Source organism: Tenrec ecaudatus, chromosome 16 (genome assembly GCF_050624435.1).
Source record: "Tenrec ecaudatus isolate mTenEca1 chromosome 16, mTenEca1.hap1, whole genome shotgun sequence".
In the NCBI taxonomy this organism is placed as follows: domain Eukaryota; kingdom Metazoa; phylum Chordata; class Mammalia; order Afrosoricida; family Tenrecidae; genus Tenrec; species Tenrec ecaudatus.
Window position 1 is genome coordinate 41,479,566 of NC_134545.1, and position 19,759 is coordinate 41,499,324.

The 19,759-nt window shown below is 41.5% G+C and overlaps 1 protein-coding gene across 4 annotated transcripts in view; it reads left to right on the forward strand.

Annotated features, from left to right (window-relative positions):
• The window catches only part of KCNMA1 (potassium calcium-activated channel subfamily M alpha 1), a 992,499-nt gene that overhangs the window by 723,993 nt on the left and 248,747 nt on the right, over positions 1-19,759 (forward strand). For all 4 annotated transcript variants that reach the window (XM_075533803.1, XM_075533804.1, XM_075533802.1 and 1 more), the window contains exon 14: positions 4,843-4,998. In XM_075533803.1, the coding sequence (XP_075389918.1) occupies positions 4,843-4,998 (156 nt within the window). The remainder of the gene's footprint in view (positions 1-4,842; positions 4,999-19,759) is intronic.

Consider the following 19,759-nt stretch of genomic DNA (forward strand, 5'->3'; position numbering starts at 1 on the left):
TAAGAGAATCCACTTGTATTTTCACTAGAAATTAGATGTCAACTAATAACCAGTACACTTTCTCTTTCCTCTCTAGTAGATGAAACATTGTCTGACAATGAAATGAAAGATAAAAAGTCCCCTGTTGCTATTGTTAGATACTATGAAGTCAATTCTGACTCAAGGAAACTGTGTAACATAACAAAATGCAGACTTCAAAGTCTTATGCCAGATTCCTGATTGTTGGTGTGTCTATGCCCATTGTTACAGCTATTGTGTTAATCCATTTCATTGATAGCCTTTTTGGTGACCCTTAACTTGGTCATGTATAATCTCCTTCTCTAGCAATTGGTCTTTAAAATATATATATGTGTGTATATATATATATATATATATATATATATATATATATATATATATATATATATATATATATTATACATATATCTCCAAAGGCTCAATATCCCTACTAGTCTTGAGGGTCACACCAGGCTCTACCTGACCAGAAAGTCTGGTCTTTTTCTATATTTGAAGTTTTATTTCACAGTTTTCTTCCACTATATCTAGGACCTTCTAAAACAATCCCTTTCAAAGCAGTAAGAAGTGGAAAGCAGACATCATCCGGTTATTCTGGTCTCAGGGTTGTAGAGTTTCATGTGGTCCTTAGTGCTTTGGAGTAATTTCAACCTTTGTTTTCCTCTTACCTTCCAGTATGTTTCCTTCCTCCCTAGGAACCTTCTCTTCACCCATGACTAGATACTTAGGGACCTCTACATATTAAAATTTGTTTTTAAAAGAGAACTGATATGTATGTGCAAAGTTTTTATACTGTGGATATAGTCCAAGAAATGTTTCACTCCACAATTGAATACCAGGCTTAAAATGAAAAGAATTCCATTCCCTTATGATCTAAACATGATGTGTTTTAGGCTAGAGGGACATAGAGCCTACTTTCACTGCATGTAAAACTGGCTCTGAGTTTGTCGTAATAATCACAGACATTTGCATCATATTTTATTGTTTTTAAATAGCTTTGATATCCATTATCTAATTTAGCCCTTGACCATCTGTGCATTTTTGCATCCCAGTGTGACTTCAAACCATGGCATCTAAGCTCTTTCACAGACAGAATAGGCCTGGTGGGCACAAATCACAGTCACTTGGCAGCCAGCAAAATAAGAGAGAAATGCCAATTGCCACCTTCTCTATAAATAAAGCTATAGCCCTTTGAACCAAACGGTATTTTTTTGGTGTTTCTCAAAGTGGAGCTTTTAAAAATATGTATCAATAGATTCATGAAAAACATGCTGGTGGGACAGTAATTAAGCTCTTGCCTGGTAACTTCTAGGTTGCTGGTTCAAAGCCTCTCAGTAGTTCTGAGGGACAAAGTCATGGCAGTCTGCTTCTGTAAAGATTACTACCACGACTATCTTCTTGGGCAGTTCTGCTCTGTCACCTGGGGTCACTGTGCGTCAGAATCAACTGGGGGGTCAAGCTCGCAACAGACTTCAGTCTGACCTTCTCTGAATGTAGAAGCAACATGGTGCAGGCATCTTCTTTGAGTGTCCATGACTTGAAGCTCTTCAAGAAAGGAATAGTTCATGACATCTCAGAATCGTATCATTCCTGATGATTTAACTATTAGTGGATTTTTCTGTTTCCTGGAGACTCTACTAAAATAGCCGTGTGTCTCTGATTTGGAAGTCAAGTCCCAGTGCTCCAATGGAGATGCAACTTCTTTGAGCTTTTTCACTCTAAATCCCTATCGTGGCTAAAATCAAACCAAACACAATGTCAACAAGTTAGTTTTGACTTGTGGTGACCTCACGTATGACAAAGTAGAACTGCTTCATAGGATGTTCTTATCTCTAATCTTTACAGAAACAGACTGCCAGGCTTTTCTGATGTGGTGCTGAAGAGTGGGTTTGAATCACCAATCTCTAGGCTAGGAGTTAATCACAAACCGTCTGTGTGCCATGTAGGGACCTTTACACTTGGACATTCGTGTCAAAGTGTTTGCTCTTAAATGACCCCCTTTAATCCTCATGGTGACATTGCTGAGTTCATGTACGTGATGGAAGATAGGGCTAGGACTGGAATCGATTTCTTCTGATTTCCAGAATGGCGTGCTTTCATGTGCCTCTTCACTGAGGTGAGGAGGGGTCCAGTAAGGGAAGAGTGTGTGTGTGGGGGGTGGGGGTGGGGCGGGGGGAGGGAGCCTGGGTCTGCCAGGCCTATGCTTTATCATTTTCAAATTAGAAATGGCTTTCTTCCAGTTTTGGAATGTTCCACTAGACACCTGCTTTCCACAATTGACAAAGGACAAAGTTTTCAGAAACGAAGACGTTGGGTTGCTGGACCAATCTCCCCTCTGTGTTTCTTGCACACAGGCTCCATTCTTGCTTTTGGCATGTTCTTTCCATGGTCCCTACTCTGTGAGTAGATAAAATATGATGGCCAGAAAGGCATCTGTGGAAGTCTGAGGAGCTAAACCAATTGTACTTGACTCTTACATGTAAAATCACTTGTTAAACATATCTAAAGGGCCCCAGATACATGATAACATGAGAAACCCAGTCCTGAAAACCTGGACTCTATACACGTGATAATGCATGCAGACATGGGAGACTCTTCTTCAAAAAGTTTTGACTCTTGGTTGATTGGTTTTAAGGTGCCATGAAGGTTAGGGTTTTAACCAGCCACATCTCCTTTTATACTAAATGATTTACTTGTTAATTATTTAGACTTAATTGCTCTTCTTTTTTCCACAGATGATGATAATATAAATAACTATTTTATCCAATTAGACTGATATTATTCCTGGACTTCCAGGGGCATAAAATGGAAAACACAGCTTTCTTAAGCCAGTGAAGAGTAAAGAGAGAAATGGGTTAAAGGGGTAGGGGTTGTCAAAATTGAAATAAATGATTGAATGAGTCTTTAATACTCATCTCGACAGAACGACCACCTGCTATGGCCCACACGTTGAACTATTTCAGTCATGCTACCATTAAGTAGGATACAGCTATCTTTCCCAAGAGTAAACTCCACTGGGTTAGGACCCACACAATCGCCACAGTAGATCTCGCCAGGAGACATCTTGCAAGAGTGATATTTCTGAAAGCAGAGCACCAAGACATTGGATTTGGTCATTGTTTACACAATGGGATTGCCCATCTCCTTCTAGTAAAACTACTGTCTACTTTCCTGAAGATGAGGAGAAAGCCCTTCTGGTACTCTCCTGAGTCTGGGAGAGAAATAACAGCTCCAGAGAAATAGAATCTTGGTATTGGCAGTGAACCATAAAGGTTCTTTAGTACAGTCTCTTATGCAAAGCAAGTAAGTATTCTTTCTACACAGTCTTGGATAAAGACTGAGTTTCAGAGACAAGAATTGTGTATGCTTAGAGACAGCTATCTCCATTATATTAGAAAATTACACTCTTAATAAGTTCCTTTATATAGAAACCCAAAGACTGCAGTCTTGTCATATTCCCTCATCAGTCTTGATTCTGGGCTCTGGAACAAGGCAGGACAGGTCGGATCCTTCTTTGACGTGGAAGCACCTGCCATACTCAGGTGTGACAGTGTGCCGCTGTGAAGACATCCCTTCTTCAGTTCAGTTGTGGCTGGTCCACTTACGTGTTCCTCAGCAGATGGTTTCCAGAAGCCTCCTCTCCTTGTCAATTTCCTCCTATCATTTTCCCTCTTTAAATCTGACTGCTGAAACGGGATCAAGTACCCTGTAACTAGCCCTACTAGTTCATTTCCCTTGATCTAGAGACCATTTCTAACAAGAAAACATTGGCCTTCTTTGCAAGGTGTCAGATAATTGGCTTCTATTTGTGGTCTTAGTTACTGCCACATTTCAGATTTGCTTTTTAAAAAGCTTCCTTTGCTTTTATGCCTTTGCTACCTTTTTTTCTTTCGGGTTGGTTTGTTTTTCTTTAGTTTTAAAATAATATTTTATTAGATTTCTTCCCCCCCCCCACCTTTCTTGTCTGCTGGAAAGTTAGGTGTTCTCATTTTGGATTTATTGAACTGATTTGGTTTTAAATCTAACTGCTTTACTTGACATTAAAACTCTTAAAATTCTTTCTGGTCAGTTTTTTACTCACTACCCAATTTTGGAGGATTTTTTGAAACGTGAACCTTTTAAACTATCATCTCTGATTTTCTGCCTCAATCCGTCTAACAATAATTAGAAGAACAGCCCTTCTATATCCTTGTCTTAGAGTTTCACTTCCTTGCTAAGTAGGACCAACCCTCTCCAAGAGATTATAAAATACCTATGATTTTCCTGTTAAGCATCATAGGGCAGTGGTTTTCAAAGCGTGGCCGCCAGACCAGCATCCACCTAAGGTTTGTTAGCAATGCCAATTCTCCAGCTTCACCCCATATTGCAGATGGCCCCAAAGGTCTGTGATCCTCAAACCTTCCAAGTGATCCTCATAGCCAATCAAGTTTGAGAGCCACTGATTCTAGGGTATTGGAAAGGCAAGTAAAAAGGAAACATCGAATAAAGAGGTGTCTGACAGTCTCAGTCTACTTGAGACAAAGCTTATGAGGAGCCTTGGCAGATATGCTAATCACATTCATCACGTGGCTGAGTCTACCTACCACAAGAGCAAATTCCCTCTGGCAAACCTGTGAGCAGGCCGCGGGTTTGATAGGTGCAGACACCGTGTTCCAGAGAGGCCAGGACGTTTGAGGAAGAGAACAATTCACCCAACCCCAGCTCAGACAAAGAGGGGACAAACTGGAGTGACCCCGAGCCATTGGTCAGGGCTGAGTTTCGCCAGGATATTTTAAACAGTTGAACATGTACAAAAGCAACATTTTGTACCTGTTTTTGTTTCCACAGGCCCATCTGCTAAACATCCCGAGCTGGAATTGGAAGGAAGGCGATGACGCAATCTGCCTTGCTGAGCTGAAGCTGGGCTTCATAGCCCAAAGCTGTCTGGCTCAAGGCCTCTCCACAATGCTCGCCAACCTCTTCTCCATGAGGTCATTCATAAAGGTAATGTCTTGTCTTATTAGAGCACATTAGCCCGCGATTCAATTTGTCATGGGGTTGAGTAGAGAGCACAGCTTAAACTCAAAACAGATCGACGTGCTTTAACCACTTTGGTTAAGGAGAAATTCCTTGTTACAGTTTTGGGCACGAGGCCAGCTGCTTTCAAAATTATGTTTTTATTTTTATTTGGCACATCCACGGCCATTAAATGATTGTTCAAAGCATGATCCTTTTTTTCCCTGGATAAACCACATGTTTATCTATCAACAAAGCCTCTGCTGTTAAAACAAAAATCTGATTTATATACATTCCATATGGCACTAGAGCGCCCAAAGAAAAGAATTATCATTTTACTCTTTTATATCAAGTGGCTGGTGGACCTCTCACTGCGAGGATAAATGCAGACCATGTGTTTGTGCTGAAGCCCAAACCCCAACAACTTAATTCATTTATTTATTTCTGTACAATCAAGGAGGCCAGCAGGGCTGACATGCCATGGTTATTTGAATGGAGAGTGAAACCAGGAACCAGCTTCTTGGGAGCAGTGCTGTTGACACCAGGAGACAGGCGGTCTGGATGTGGTCAGCTCCCTGTCCACCGTGTTCCCCCCCAGCTGACAGAGAGGCCACTACCAAAGCCTGAAATGTCCATTGCCCACTAGACAAACTCTTGCCAGAAGAAGAAGGTCCCTTATGTCCTTCAAAGTCAAGTCAAGCGTGCAGTTTTAGGCATTGACTGGGAGTCCAAGTCTGCACAAGGAACCTCTGCAGGGCAGGAAGACAGTAACACCGGGATAGTCCTCATTTGTTCTTGTTCTGCACAGTCAACATGGCAAGTCAATAAAATAAAACGGCCTTGTTTGAGTCTTTCTAGTTTTGGACAATTAACTCAGGATCTTAGTTACATTCCTCTTCCACTTGGAAGGTATCTAGCCAAAGAAATAACATTTGAGGCTAAGGAAGTTAGTGGGTCATCACCAGGTACCACAAAGGAGGCAGAAGCCATCATGGCAGGAGGCCCCTAGCTCTTGCTGTCTTTGCCTCTGTATCCACTGCCGCCATTAAGTTACTTTGTAGCGCTGAAGACATGGCTCTGCTTGGAGCGAGAGGATAAAGTACAACTGACTGACTTACTCCCATTTGTAAGGATGCCAGTCAAACTCCACCTTAAAACTCTGAGCTTCATGGAACAACTATGTGTGATCCAAGGATTGTAAATAATAGAATCTAGAGTTGGAACAAAAAACTCTATTAGAGTTTAACTTCTGAGCACCCAGTTTGCAGAAGGCTGTGCGTGATAGTGAAAACCACGTGCAGACTTCCCGTTTGGGCTAAGCCTCTGGAATGTTTCCACTGACTATTGAACAGGGGCATGCGTACCCTTGCTGCTAGACCGAGGGAATCAGAAAGTAGGTTAATGTAGACACAGTTCAAATTGAACACCTTCTCATTTGTTATCCCTTTTCACCCATTTGAAATTTCTTCTACTTTTTATTATTTTATGCTTTCTTTTTGATTGAAGGTTTTCTATTTTATTTTGTTATTTTTGTTGCTTTTTGGAGGTATGTGTTTTTCTGTATATGAAATCTCTGGAGACAGTAACTGCACAGTAACTAGTTAGGTTTGAGAGTTATGGCAAGGGAGGTCAGGAGGAAATGGAAAGCTCATGATAGTGAGTGTAAGAATTAAGAAAGTGTTCTAAAATGGATTGTAGTGATGATTGAACAAACCTTTTTAATGTTTAATCCATTGAATTGTATGATATGTGAATTATATGTCAATAATTTTTTTAAGAAAATAAAATCAGGAAAAATATTTAGCCAACAGATAGTTAACATTGATCTATGTAAAAGACCAAATTGTTTTGAAGTGCTCCAATTACTTTCATGATGCGCATAGCAATTCGCACCTTGATTTATAACATCCTGATCTTGTACTTACTATGTGTCCAGAGACCTCCACTGGATGGAGCTCCTGGGTCAGACCCAGCTTACAAAGGAGGACATGCTGTTCATTTAAATGGCTTCATTCAGGCTACCATTCCCTGTTGAATGCAGGTGAATAGCAAATGGAGGCAGCAGGGCAGTCTTGAGCGGTTGTGTGTGTGCTTAGGGATAAGCCACCCAAACCAGAGGGAGTGAAGTATCTTTATATTCAACAAAGATCCCAGACCCATGATGAAGAGCTGCCCCCAAGAGAACTCTCTGGGCTATCTCAGTCAAGCCCGGGCAATGAGTTCCTCCACCAGGGAGTGCCCATCGGAGCCAGCATGTGGTCCTAGGAGCTGGCTTCTGCTTCCTGGTGCTGATGTGACATGAACCTTGGCAAGGCCCACCGCACATGGGGCACTGGCCGTGCGTATGTTTTGATTTTGCGGTGCATGAACGGTAACTAAAGCAGCCTGTCAAGAAAATTAACAAAACATCTGTGATGCTGGTTCCTCGGTGTCATTACTAACAGGGAGAGCTTTTGCCCAACTTTTCTCAAAACTCTGAAGGGCCTCATTTCCACAGCCAAGAACTTCCCCTCCAGTGGAGCTAATCCTGCTTCCAAGTTCCTATTGAGGAAGAGCATGTGGGAAACTGCAAGCCAGGCCCTGGTGTAACTGAACACACATTTCTTTGCTCGGGTTATATTACCATGTTATTTTGTCCATGGCCAACTCCCCAAGTTAGGACCACCTCTCTGAACATGGCCTTTTGGCATGGGAAGTCTTTGGGTTAGAATTAACTAAGGTTCATAGCTAATAACCTGGGATGAGCAAGGATATATCTATCTATCTATCTATCTATCCATCATCCCCTACCACCGTCAAGTTTATTCCAATGCACAATGATCTTCTGGAGGTTTCCTGAGAGGCTCTACATATTTACTGGAGCAGATAGCCTTGTGTTTCACTGGAGGAAGAGCTACTGTGCTTGAGTCACTGACTTGGTGGTCAGAAGTCCAGCACTTACATGCCAGCATCACCAGAGAGAAGAATACACATGACACTGTCCCAAAAAGAATTAGTTGACATTCTACCATTTCAGGAGTTAGCATACGAAGAAGAACTGAGGAAGAGGTTCAAGCTGCACTAAAAGGATTCGCCAAAAACAAGGCTCCAGGAACTGATGGACACCAATTGGAATGTTTCAACAAGCTGATAAAGCACTGGCTATGCCAGAAAATTTGAAAGTCAGGTATGTGGCCAAATGACTGGAAAAGATCCACATTTGTTCCCATTCCAAGCAAGGTGATACAACAGAATGCTCAAACGATATAATTATGTCATTGCTATCACATGCAAGCAAAATTTTGCTGAAGATCATCCAACAATTGTTGCAGTAGTGTATTGACAGGGAACTGCCAGGGGTTCAGGCCACATTGAAATGGGGGCATGGAACTTTAGTCAGAGGGATAACACTTCTGAAGTCAGATGAATCTTGATGCAAAGCAGAGAATACCAGAAAGGTGTCTACTTGGGTTCATTGGCTATTCCAAGGCATTTGACTGTGGAGACTACAATAAACTACTGATCACCTTGAGAAACAGGAGTTCCAGAACACTTGATTGGGATCATGCAAAACTTGTACATGGATCAAGAGGCAGTTGTGTGACTGGAACAAGGGAACACTGCATAGTTTAACGTCAGAAAAGGTGAGCATCAGGATTGTATCCTCACCCCATACTCATTGATCATAATGTATGCTGAGGAAACAATCAGGGAAGCTGGATTATAGGAAGACTGTGGCATCAGGATTGGAGGAAGACTTATTAACCACCTGCCACATGCAGATGACAGAACCTTCCTTGCTGAGAGTGAGGAGGACCTGAAACCCTTGCTGATGAAGATCAAGGATTACAACCTTCAGAGTGGACTACAATTCAAATAGCGTAAAATCTTCATAACCGGACAAATGGGTAACGTCATGAAAATGAAGAAAAAATTGAAGTTGTCAAAGATTTTGTCTAACTTGGATCAACCATCAATGTTCATGCAAGCAGCGGTCAAGAGATCAAATGATGTATTAGGCAAATCTGCTGCACAAGACCTCTTTAGAGTATTGAAAAACAAGGATGTTATTTTGAGGACTAAGGTGCACCTGACCCAAGCCATAGTATCTTCAATTGCCTCAGTTTTCATGTGAAAGTCGGACATTCAGTAGAGAAGAATGAAGAATTGATGCCTTTGAACTATGAATCTGGAGAAGAATGTTGAAAATACCATGGACTGCTGAAAGGGTGAATCAATCTGTCTTTGAAGAAGTAGGGTCAGAGTGCTCCTTAGAGCAATGTATGTCAAGATTTCGTCTGGCATCCTTTAGACACACTGTCAGGAGAAACCAGTTCCTAAAGAAGGACATGGCGCTTGGTAAAGTGAAGGGCCGTGGAAACGAAGCAGAGGAATGCCCTGGAGGAGGTGGATTGACACAGTGGCTGCAACACTGGGTGTGGGCGTGAGAACAATGGTGAGGCTTGTGCAGGACCGTACAGTGCTTCATTCTGTTGTACATAGTGTCAACCTGGGTGGATCCGACTCGGCGGTACCCATGCGTCTATGTATGTAATATATATGTATATTTAGGACAGTTCATCATACATTTCCCATTATAAGTTCTCCAAGTCTAAGCACCTGGCCTCCTTTAGGTCATTATGGTGCTCTCCTTGGCATATGTGACATGTCAACACCCATTCTAGGAGCCACAAGCCCTCCTTTACTTTTATTGTGGCAAGAAGCAGGGGGAGAGGCCGTTGCAGATGGGAAACGAAGCCTATACATGCTTACTGTTTATAAAAATTGCTTCCCTCATCCAGATTTTCATAGCTTCCTATGGAGGATCCATTCACTCTTTCATGAGGACAGACTAGCTTATTAGGTTAGAGCAGCGGTTCTCAACCTGGGGGTCGACCCCTTTGGGGGTCGCAGGGGTCGCCTGATTCATTACAGTAGCAAAATTACACTTATGAAGTAGCAACAAAAATAATTTTACGGTTGGGGGGTCACCACAACAAGAGGAACTGTATGAAAGGATCGCAGCATTAGGAAGGTTGAGAACCATTGGACTAGAGGGAGGGATGTGGGTCTGGCAGTACCGGGTCCTTTCAGAATACTTAGCATTTGTGGACACGAAAGGGGAAGATGTAGCATTTGTTTCTTAGTTCTGCACAATTTATTTCATTCTGCCAGTGCTGCAAGGAGAGAAAAAGGAACAAATTCTGGCAGAGATTACAGGCATGCAGCAGCGCAGTGACTCTCCACTCTGCTTTTGTTATCTCATTGCCACCGAGTTGATTTAGACTCATGGTGTCGCTCTGCTGTGGGTTTCTGAGACTGTAACTCTTTACAGGAGGAGGCGGTGGTTTCAAACTGCTGACCTTATAGTTAGCAGCCCAATGCACACCCACTACACCACCAGGGCTTATAAATAAGACCCAAAGGCCAAGACTGAACTATAAGTGATAAAAACCAACAAGGGAGACGAGGACCCCTGGCAGATGGGAATTACAATAGATAACCAGCCCAAAGGTACCAAGAAATATAAGGGTTACTTTTTGTTTATCCCCCAAACAAAGTCATTCTCAAAGACGTATTGACCTCAATCCTATTGACCCTAAGTCATTGCCACTGAAAGTCTAGCTCTCATTTTGACCAAATAATCTCTGAATTGATCTAAATTTGGGGGGAATTTTATTTACATTTTTAGTCCAACTGTTTGAGGAGCAAGGAAGTCTTTAAATTTTAGATGTGCTGTTACACACTTTTAATCCCTTATTCTTAATTTACCACACTATAATTTCAAGGCATGCTGTCTGCAGTTTTTTAATACAAATTCATGCTAATCTTATAACTAGCACCTTTACGAAAGAGGCTCACACTGACTCCCAGGGGTCCTTTGGCCTGGCAGTGCCTTCCGTTGATAGGCTAAGCATTTTGCCCAACAGTGCCTTCTTCCCCTCTTGAGTTCCTTTGAGAATTTTAAGTGACTCTTCCCGGCCCTGTGACTTACCTTACCTTATCAACCAGGTTTGGAACATCCTGCTCATTTACCTCTGTCTGATCTACCAGCAGCATGCTAGGTTTACGTGAAAATCTTCCTAACATCTTCTGAAAAGATGAAGACAGTTTAGCCTCTCAGTACTTGCCTAACCCCTGAATAAATGACTCAGTAATACCTGGAAGTGTTGCCAGAGTTCCTTCCCAGTCATTTTACTCACTGCCATTGAATTAATTTGGTCTCACAATGATCCTATAGGACAGTAGAACACCCCCTGTGTGCTTCCAAGACTGTAAATCCTTATGGGAGTAGAAGCCTTATGTGAATTAAAATATGCCTGCTCTACAGGAAAGCCTTCTTTAACAATGTCCTAGTCTACTTTTGTACATGTGTGGTCCTGGAGTTTTTTGGGTGTGAGTTTCAGAGGTTCCCAGTGCAGGGACCTCACAGGCAAAAGATGCCCACTGTTCTTTGCACTGCCTTCTTTTCTATTACATTTTAATCACTGTCCTTTGTTGATTTTTAACAATGTCATCGAAAATAAAATTCACCTCTCATACATTTCAGTAGTTCAATTGCATTAATAAAAGTTGTGCAACCACCACCACGATCAATCCCTTCCTTATACTCCTCGTTAGCGCATAGTTCCTCTCAATCTTCCCTGTCAGGTTCCTTTGAACCTGTTAATACAGTAGTTGTCGTCTCTATAAATTTACCTAATCTGGGTTTCATATATAGAAAATCATACAAAATCAAACCAAAATACACATTCACAGCCCAACAGTGACACAATGAAACAAAGAAAACCTCCAATTGAAAACGAAGCAGACATTATTCAATACTGGAGCAATTATATGTAAGGTCAAGGGGGAGATCAATGACGAGGGGTCACATTTTTACCTAACTTTACAATTGCAGTAATCTACCTTGCAGGACACTCTAGGATCGAGACCTTCCCTGTCTGATCCACAGGCATGGGATCTTCAGCAGAGCTTAATCTGAATGGAGGGCTCTGCAAATCGATCTTGTGGCCTACATTGTCATCTGCAGCCTTCTGCAAAGTGGGTGCGCAGAGCTTAAGTGCTAATACAGTCCGTCCTCTGGGTGTTGATTTTATTACCTACAATTCTTAGATCATACGTGCTGGTGCGCTTCTTCCCTGTGGACTTAGCCAATGCCTCACTTAGATGGCTGCTTTTTGTAAGACAAGCCTTTAAAACCCCAGACACTATTCTTTCTGATAGCTTGTAGACATAGTATACCAGCTTTCAGCACACTTTTTTTATAGCACACATACCATCTGACAACTTCATGCAGGTAGTTATTGAGCAGTTCCATGTCATAAGAACATTGCTCTTATATTGTGACTACAATTACTTAAATGTGAAATGAAAATTCATTCATATATCTATGGTTTATATATGTCCCTGGTACATTTTAAAGACATATTTATTATTTTGTTGAAGAGTATTATAGATTATTACTATGGAGCATATGATAGTTCTATTGATATTACCATTAATTTAGCCACTGGTATAGAATTTAAAACCCTGTCAAGTAAAAAGAAAGTATGCATGTATAGGAGAATTTTTTAGACCAAAATATAGGGCTTGTTGATTTATAGAGATTGATAGTTGAGGTGACTGGGGTTGAAGATAGCGTAAAACTTTCATTAATGCTCTTTCACAGAGGCAGAGTTAGACTACACATATCATGAAAACGACCAAGTGAGTTTGAAAATAGCACATATATTGTAATCTTGAGTTGCCACGTCTTTGGCATCCTCAAGGTAAGAGTGTTGAGCCAAAATTCTATCACTTTCACATGAATATCCTATAGTCATCAGCTGTTTCTTACAATGGGCCATTTGAGCCATAGGGCCAGAGGAGTATTTCGATTTCCTTAATCTGCTACCAGTAAGTTTAAGATAAAGTCCAATTCTCTTTGTGGCCATTCCAAATCCAATCCTTCTGGGTCGTCTGTGAAGGATGTTGTGTACCTGGAAAGGACAGAGTCTAAATCCTAGTTGCCTATAGTACACAGTTTGGGACACCTAGGGCTGAAGAGGATCTAGATCAAAAGTGTCCAATTAGGTACATGATCCCGGGCTTATTCTCCCATTGGTGGTCTATATGAGGGGGTACTCCCCCTGAAAAAAAATGGAACTGCACTGGGCAGAGCAGAGCTTTCTTACTATGCATTTGTTCAGCAAGGTGTGTATAGAACAACCCATTCTGAGTCATTGCACGCAGTGTTGTTGCCTGGGAAGGTTCTCTCTGGTCACTGCATTTTTTCGTAAAAGTAGTTTCACTCGAAATTCGTTTTTGTGATGGCTGATTTCAGAGAACAGTATGTAGCTGCGAAGTTTTATTTCCTGCTCGGGAAAAATGCCACAGAAACTGTTGCGATGTTGAATACAACTTACAAGGACAGCACCATGGAAAAAAACTCAAGTGTACCAGTGGTTTTCTCATTTCATAAAAGGTGAAATGTCTATTGAAGACAAACCTCCTTCTGGGCATCTGTTCACTTCCCCAAAAGATGAAAATGTCGACTCAGTACATTTGGAGCTTGTTCCACCCTCTCAGACTGTTCATCAAGCTTTCTATTTAGAGGTTCTGAAAAGATTGTGTAACTGTGTATGTGTATGTGTGTGTGTGTGTGTGTGTGTGTGTGTGTGTGTGTGTGTGTGTGTGTTGTGGGGGGGGAGGCCTGATCTGTGGCAGACTGGGAACTGGTTTTGCCACTACAACAATGCACCTGCTCACAAAGCCATCTCAGTGAGCCAGTTTGGGGCAAGAAACAACATGCTTTTCTTGCCCCATGAACCTTACTCACTTGACCTCACTCCATGTGACTTCTTTTTGTTCCCGCAAATCCAGAAGGACATGAAAAGACAGCAATTTAATAACATAGAAGAGGTGAATTTAAAAAAATGAGGCAGGTGCTGTCAGCCATCCAAACAGATGAGTTTGAAAAATGTTTGGAATCACAGATTTGACAAATATACTAAATATAATGGAGAGTATTTTGAAGGTAATAATGTTGTTTTGTAAAAAAAATACATAGTTTGGAAAAATCCATTTTGGGGAGGAACCCCTTTGTATACTTAATATAGAGTGTTGGTTGTTTTCCCAATGACTTCCTGCCCCACCCTGTAGCATACCCATACACTAAAGCATAGCTGCCTTCTCCATTCCACTGCCTGTTGACCTTGGTTTCCAGTAAGGGTCACTAATCACTCTTGTAGGAGTGTCTTTTAATTAAGAATGACCACAGGGCCATGTTACATGGCAGGAACTGATTGGTCTTGTCCTTCCCTTTACGCCGTGGGAAACTGAACCAGTTGAGGTGAGGCCTCCCGGTCAGAGTAAGATGTACAAATAAGGAAGTGGTAAATGGGCCGTGCATTTAGTGGGGATTACAACTTAATGTATAGATTAAAATCCTCAAAATTGGACCAATAGGTAATATCAGGATACATGGAGAAACGGTTGAAGCTGTCAAAGATTGTGTCTGACTTGGATTCACTATCAATGGTAATGGAAGCACCAGTTGAGAGGTCACAGGACAGGTTGCACCAGGCAAATTTGCTACACAGGAGCCCCTTCCGAGTACTGAAAAAGCAAGGATATTATTTTGAGGACTCAGTTCCACCTGGCCCATGCCATGGTATTTTCAATCACCTCATAGGCATTTGAAGGGGGACACTGAATAAAGAAGACTGAAGGGGAATCAGTGCCATGAATGTGGAGTTGGAGAAGAATATTGAAAGTACCGTGGACTGCAAAAATGACAAACATGTCTGTCTCAGAAGACATACAGTCAGTGTGTTCCTTAGAGGCAAGGATGGCGAGACTCTGTCTTACATACTTTGGCCATGTTGTCAGGAGAGAGCAACCCCTGAAAAGGGACCATGTTTGGTAAACACAGGGGCAGCAAAAGAGGAAGCCCACATGGGGATGGATTGACACAGTGGCTACAACAATGGGTTCACACATAGGAACAATTGTGAGAATGGTGAAGAGCCTGGCAATAGTTCATTCTGTTTTAATGGCACCTAACAACATATGGTTCATGAGCCCTAGAATGGTCTACTGTCTCGTTGCCTGTAACACTGCAATAGAAGATTAGATGAGTGGAAACCCAGGCGCCTGCTTCTTTCTTGGTGTTTATTTTCATAGTAAAGGTCTCATACAATATTTGCCTTTATGTGATTAATTTCACTCAGCATACTAAATTCTAAGCCAATCCATGTCATGAAGTATTTTGTGGTTTCATCACTGTGTTTTAGAGATGCACAGTGTGCATTGTGTGTATGTACCAGAGTTTTAAAAATCTATTCTACTGATGGGTATTTTTTGTTGTTTCCAGCTTATTCTTATTATTAACTGTACCACAATAAACATGGCAGAGCACGCATCTGTTTGAGTTCTGCCTTTTACCTCTGTGGGATCTGTACTCAGTAGCAGTAGTGCTGGATTGTATGGGATTTCCACTCTCAGCTGTCTTAGGTAGCGCCATGTTGTTTTCCACAGTGGTTGTGCATGCTACAAGCCCAACAGTAGTGTATAAGCATCCCAATCACTCGACATTCTCTCCAGAGCTTGCTGTTTTCTAGTTTCTTGTTTCTTTAATTGAGTTATCACTGAGGGTGTAGGGTAGTTTTTCTCATTGTAGTTTTTTATTTCTATCTCCCATATGGCAGTGAGCAATAGTATTTTTCATGTATTTATTAGCCATTTGAGTGTTATTTTTGGTGAGTTGTCTGTCATGTGTTTTGTGCAAGTTTCACATGGCTCATTTGTTGTTCTCTTAAGGTGTTGTAAGTTCTAAAGATTTTGGCAATTAGACACTTGTCTATTGTGTCATTGCTAACTTTTTTCCCCAATCTGGAGGCTCTTATTTCACTATTGATGAAGTCTTTTGATGTACATAAGTGATTTATTTTTAGTAGGTCTCAGTCACATATTTTGTCCTCCACTGTGTGTGCTTGCTTTATTATATTTGGTAGTCTGTGTATGTCCTGCATTAGGGTCCTAAAATTGGCCTAATTTTTCATTGATAGTTATAGCTTTTGATAGTTACAGTTATTGATCCTTATAGCTCGAGTGTTCACATTTAGATGTTTAAACCATGATTATTTTATTTTTGTGCATGGAGAGAAACATGCTGTGATTTTCCGGCGTTCTGCATCACTGCACGTGGCTGTGTGGTTCTTGGTCTTTGCCTTGTTCATGTGGTACATTGCGTTTTGTTTTAGGTTAGGTTGAGTAAAGAAACAAATCCAGAGACACTCATACATGTGTGTGAAAGAGCTTTATATCAAGAAGTAATTATGCACCAATAAAACATCCCAGCCCAGTCCAGATCAAGCCCATAAGTCTAATACTAGTCCATCAGTCCCTCTTCAGACTCACACAGCCACGTGCAGTGATGCAGAACGCCAGAAAATCACAGCTGGTGGGTGAAGAGTTGTCTGACTCCAACAGCGGCCCCATCACAGGGCTGGCATTAGTCTCAGGGTGGCTCATCAACAGGAAGGTGAAGGCAGAGAGGGGGAGTTCCCAGTGTCCTCCTTAAGAGGAGGCCACACCCACAACCAGGGACCATCAGGCTGTGACCTGATTGACAGGCTAGGCTCCACCTATGAAATTATGTAACTACCACACATTCATAGTTCTTCTGAATGTTGACTCACCCTTGCATCCCTGGTGTGGTAGTTACATAATTTCATGTCAATTTGACAAAAAGGTTATAGTTCATTTATTTCAACTTTCATTCTTACAGGTTTTTGGTTCTGGTCTGTTGTAGGAGGGTTTATGTCGTTGCTTTTGTTCCAGTTTGGTTTTGATATATATTTTTAATTTTCCAAAAACCCTTTTATTGGGAGCTAATACAAATATCATATCGTTCCATAGTTCAAACACATCAAGCAGTATTGTACAATTGCTACCACCATCAGTTTCAGAACATCTTCCTTCTTAAACTCGTTGACATCAGCTCCCCTTCACTCTGTCCCCACCACTGTACCCCCAAGAAACACTTATTATTTCTGACTCTATAGGTTCATTCATCCTGAGTTTCAAATACTGAAAACAGACAACCATGTAATTAAAATTCGAGAGGGTCACACCATCTGAGAAACACCCCAATAATATGTGTGTGTGTGGGTGTGTATGTATATACATATATACCAGATAGGGCCCAATGTGCATTCAAGGGGGGGGAAATCAACTGATAAAGTTTCAACCATTCAAACCAGGTTTATCATTTACATATCTTCTACCATCATCTCTCCAATGCACTCTCTTTGGTAATCAGTTTCTTCCCAATCCATTCCTCTATTGTTGATAGCGGGGAATCACCAGAAGATCATTTCCCATGTAGATCTTACAATTGTATCTTAGACTCACACTGTCATCCATAGCTTCTTCAAACCAGAATCTCACAGTTTAAGCGCTAGTATTATTTCCTTATTTGGCTTTGGATTATATGATTTACAGTCATTTGCTCAATAATGTCTGTGTGCTTCTTCCATGTTCTATTAGTCCAGGCTGACTAGAGAAAGAAATCCAGAGACACTCTTATGTGTGTAATAGAGAACTTTATATCAAAGAGCAATTGTACATTAGGAAAACATCCCAGCCCAGATCAAGTCTTAAGTCCGATATTACTTCATATATTGATACTAGTACCAAAATTCCTCCTTAGAATCACACTGCCATGCAATGCTGCCAAATGCAGGGAGGTCACAGGCCAATGGGTGGAAGGTCTTGTGGATCCAGTGGTGGCAGAAGCATCTCAGTTATGGCATCGGTCTCCACATGGCAGTTCCAGCTCTAGGGCTCTGGCTCCATCAGCATAGCTGCATGTGGGTTGTCCTTAGGAACATGAAGCAGAGAGCCCGTGGCAGTCCTCCAGTGAGCTATTTATCTCCTTCATGCCTCCAAATGAGGTCATCAAGCTACGACCTGATTGACAGACTAGACTCCACCCCTTCCTCAAGTTAACAGTGGATTATGTAACTGCCACACACATGTGGATTTATTTGAAATCTCCCTTAAATGGTTGCTTGTATAGATAAGACCTTTAAGACCCCAGATGCTATTTTATCTTATAACTGGGCACCATCTAACTTCTTCACCACACTTTGCACTGTATCTTCTGTGTTTCCTTCCTGAGGGTATCAAGCAGGGCCATGATGTAAGAAGTAATTGTTCTTAAATTTGAACTAGTATTCAGTGTGAGATCAAAACCCATCTATGTTTTCTTGACATGTCTTTGACTCCCTTTCAAAACCTCCTGGTTAATTTATGGTAGAAAGCTTTATCAATCCTTTCTCTGGGGGATAAAGATCTTCCACTAATATTGTCATTGATTAGACCCTGGTACTAATCTTTTAAAGCACTATTGAGAACGGGATATTGGACCAAGGTAGGTTAACTCCATATCATGATACTTGAATTATTTACGTATATGGAATTTGTTGCTGGACGCTATTTTCACAAACAATGGAAGTTTCCTGTCAGTTGTTTCCACAGTAGATTCACCCAATTTCAGACCCGTACATTTGACAGTTTGGGGTCCCTGCTGTCTCTGCTTCATTTCTGGCTCCCCATCTCCTGCTGTGCCCTCCCCTTCCCCCACTAGTCCTAAAAGCCTTCAGTGGACAAGCAACAGTGGATTCACTTGGTTGACATTTGACCTCTGCATACATCACCTTTGTCTATGCTTTCTCTTCTTCATCATCTTGCTTCTTGTTCATTCGCTTCCGTGAATAAGGAGAAGCCTGGCTTGAACTAGACTGGGCTTAATTTTCACAATTCTGTAAGCCATTTCTGGATATAAATCCCTTTTTACATACCACATATACACGTGACATTGGCTTTGTTTCTCTAGTCTAGAGACCCCCAACTTAACACACCAGTTGAATAAATGAATGAAGAAATTGGTCTCAGCCCTGACTAGCCATCCTTTATTAGAGACAGCTGGGCGGGGCCAAGACCAGGAGGCACTGAGAATTTGGCATGATTTGGGTACTGACAATGTTTTCTTTTGCTACTGTACGCGGCCCCCTTGCCAAATTACAATCCTTTGTCTCAGTGTAGAAACTCGACATGCGAAGCCTTGGGATCCTTGGCCAGGACTGCTTAGAGGCTGGTTAAGTTTGGTTATAAACCATCCCAGTGCCAGAAAATCCAGTCAGTGTGTTGTTTAAATTCACAAATCAAAATAAGCTCTCAAGAATGGAAATGAATTTGCTAAACCTCAGTTTCTCATTTGGATCATGTCCCTGTGCAGCCCCCTTATCTTCTACTTGATTTTTATTAGATCTCAGAGGTGTAGATATAAGGTTCCAGTCCTCCGAATGTCACTCATTTTTCCCAAGACCACTAACCCCCACCTGGAAGTAGGGCAACTTCATGGAAAATGTTTCAAATAAACAGAGAAGCAATGCAGGGACTATTAATAGGGACTCCATTCCCCGATGGCACCGGCAATTTCTGGAACATTGAATTAAAGTGTTCTCAGACCTTTACAAAGTCTCAAGGCAAATATTATTAGGAGAGAGAAGCCCATATTGCATGTTAGAAGGTTACCAGAAAATGTCAATGAAACTTCTGAATAAAATAAAAAATTTTGAAACTTCCCTTCCCATTCTCTCCACTTTTCCCCCATTTCCCCTGAACACGATTAGAAATGCATTTCCATGCGTCTTATGTATTTGGTCAATCAAAGGCACACTCACGTGATTAATGGCGACAGGGAACACATTTAACTCAT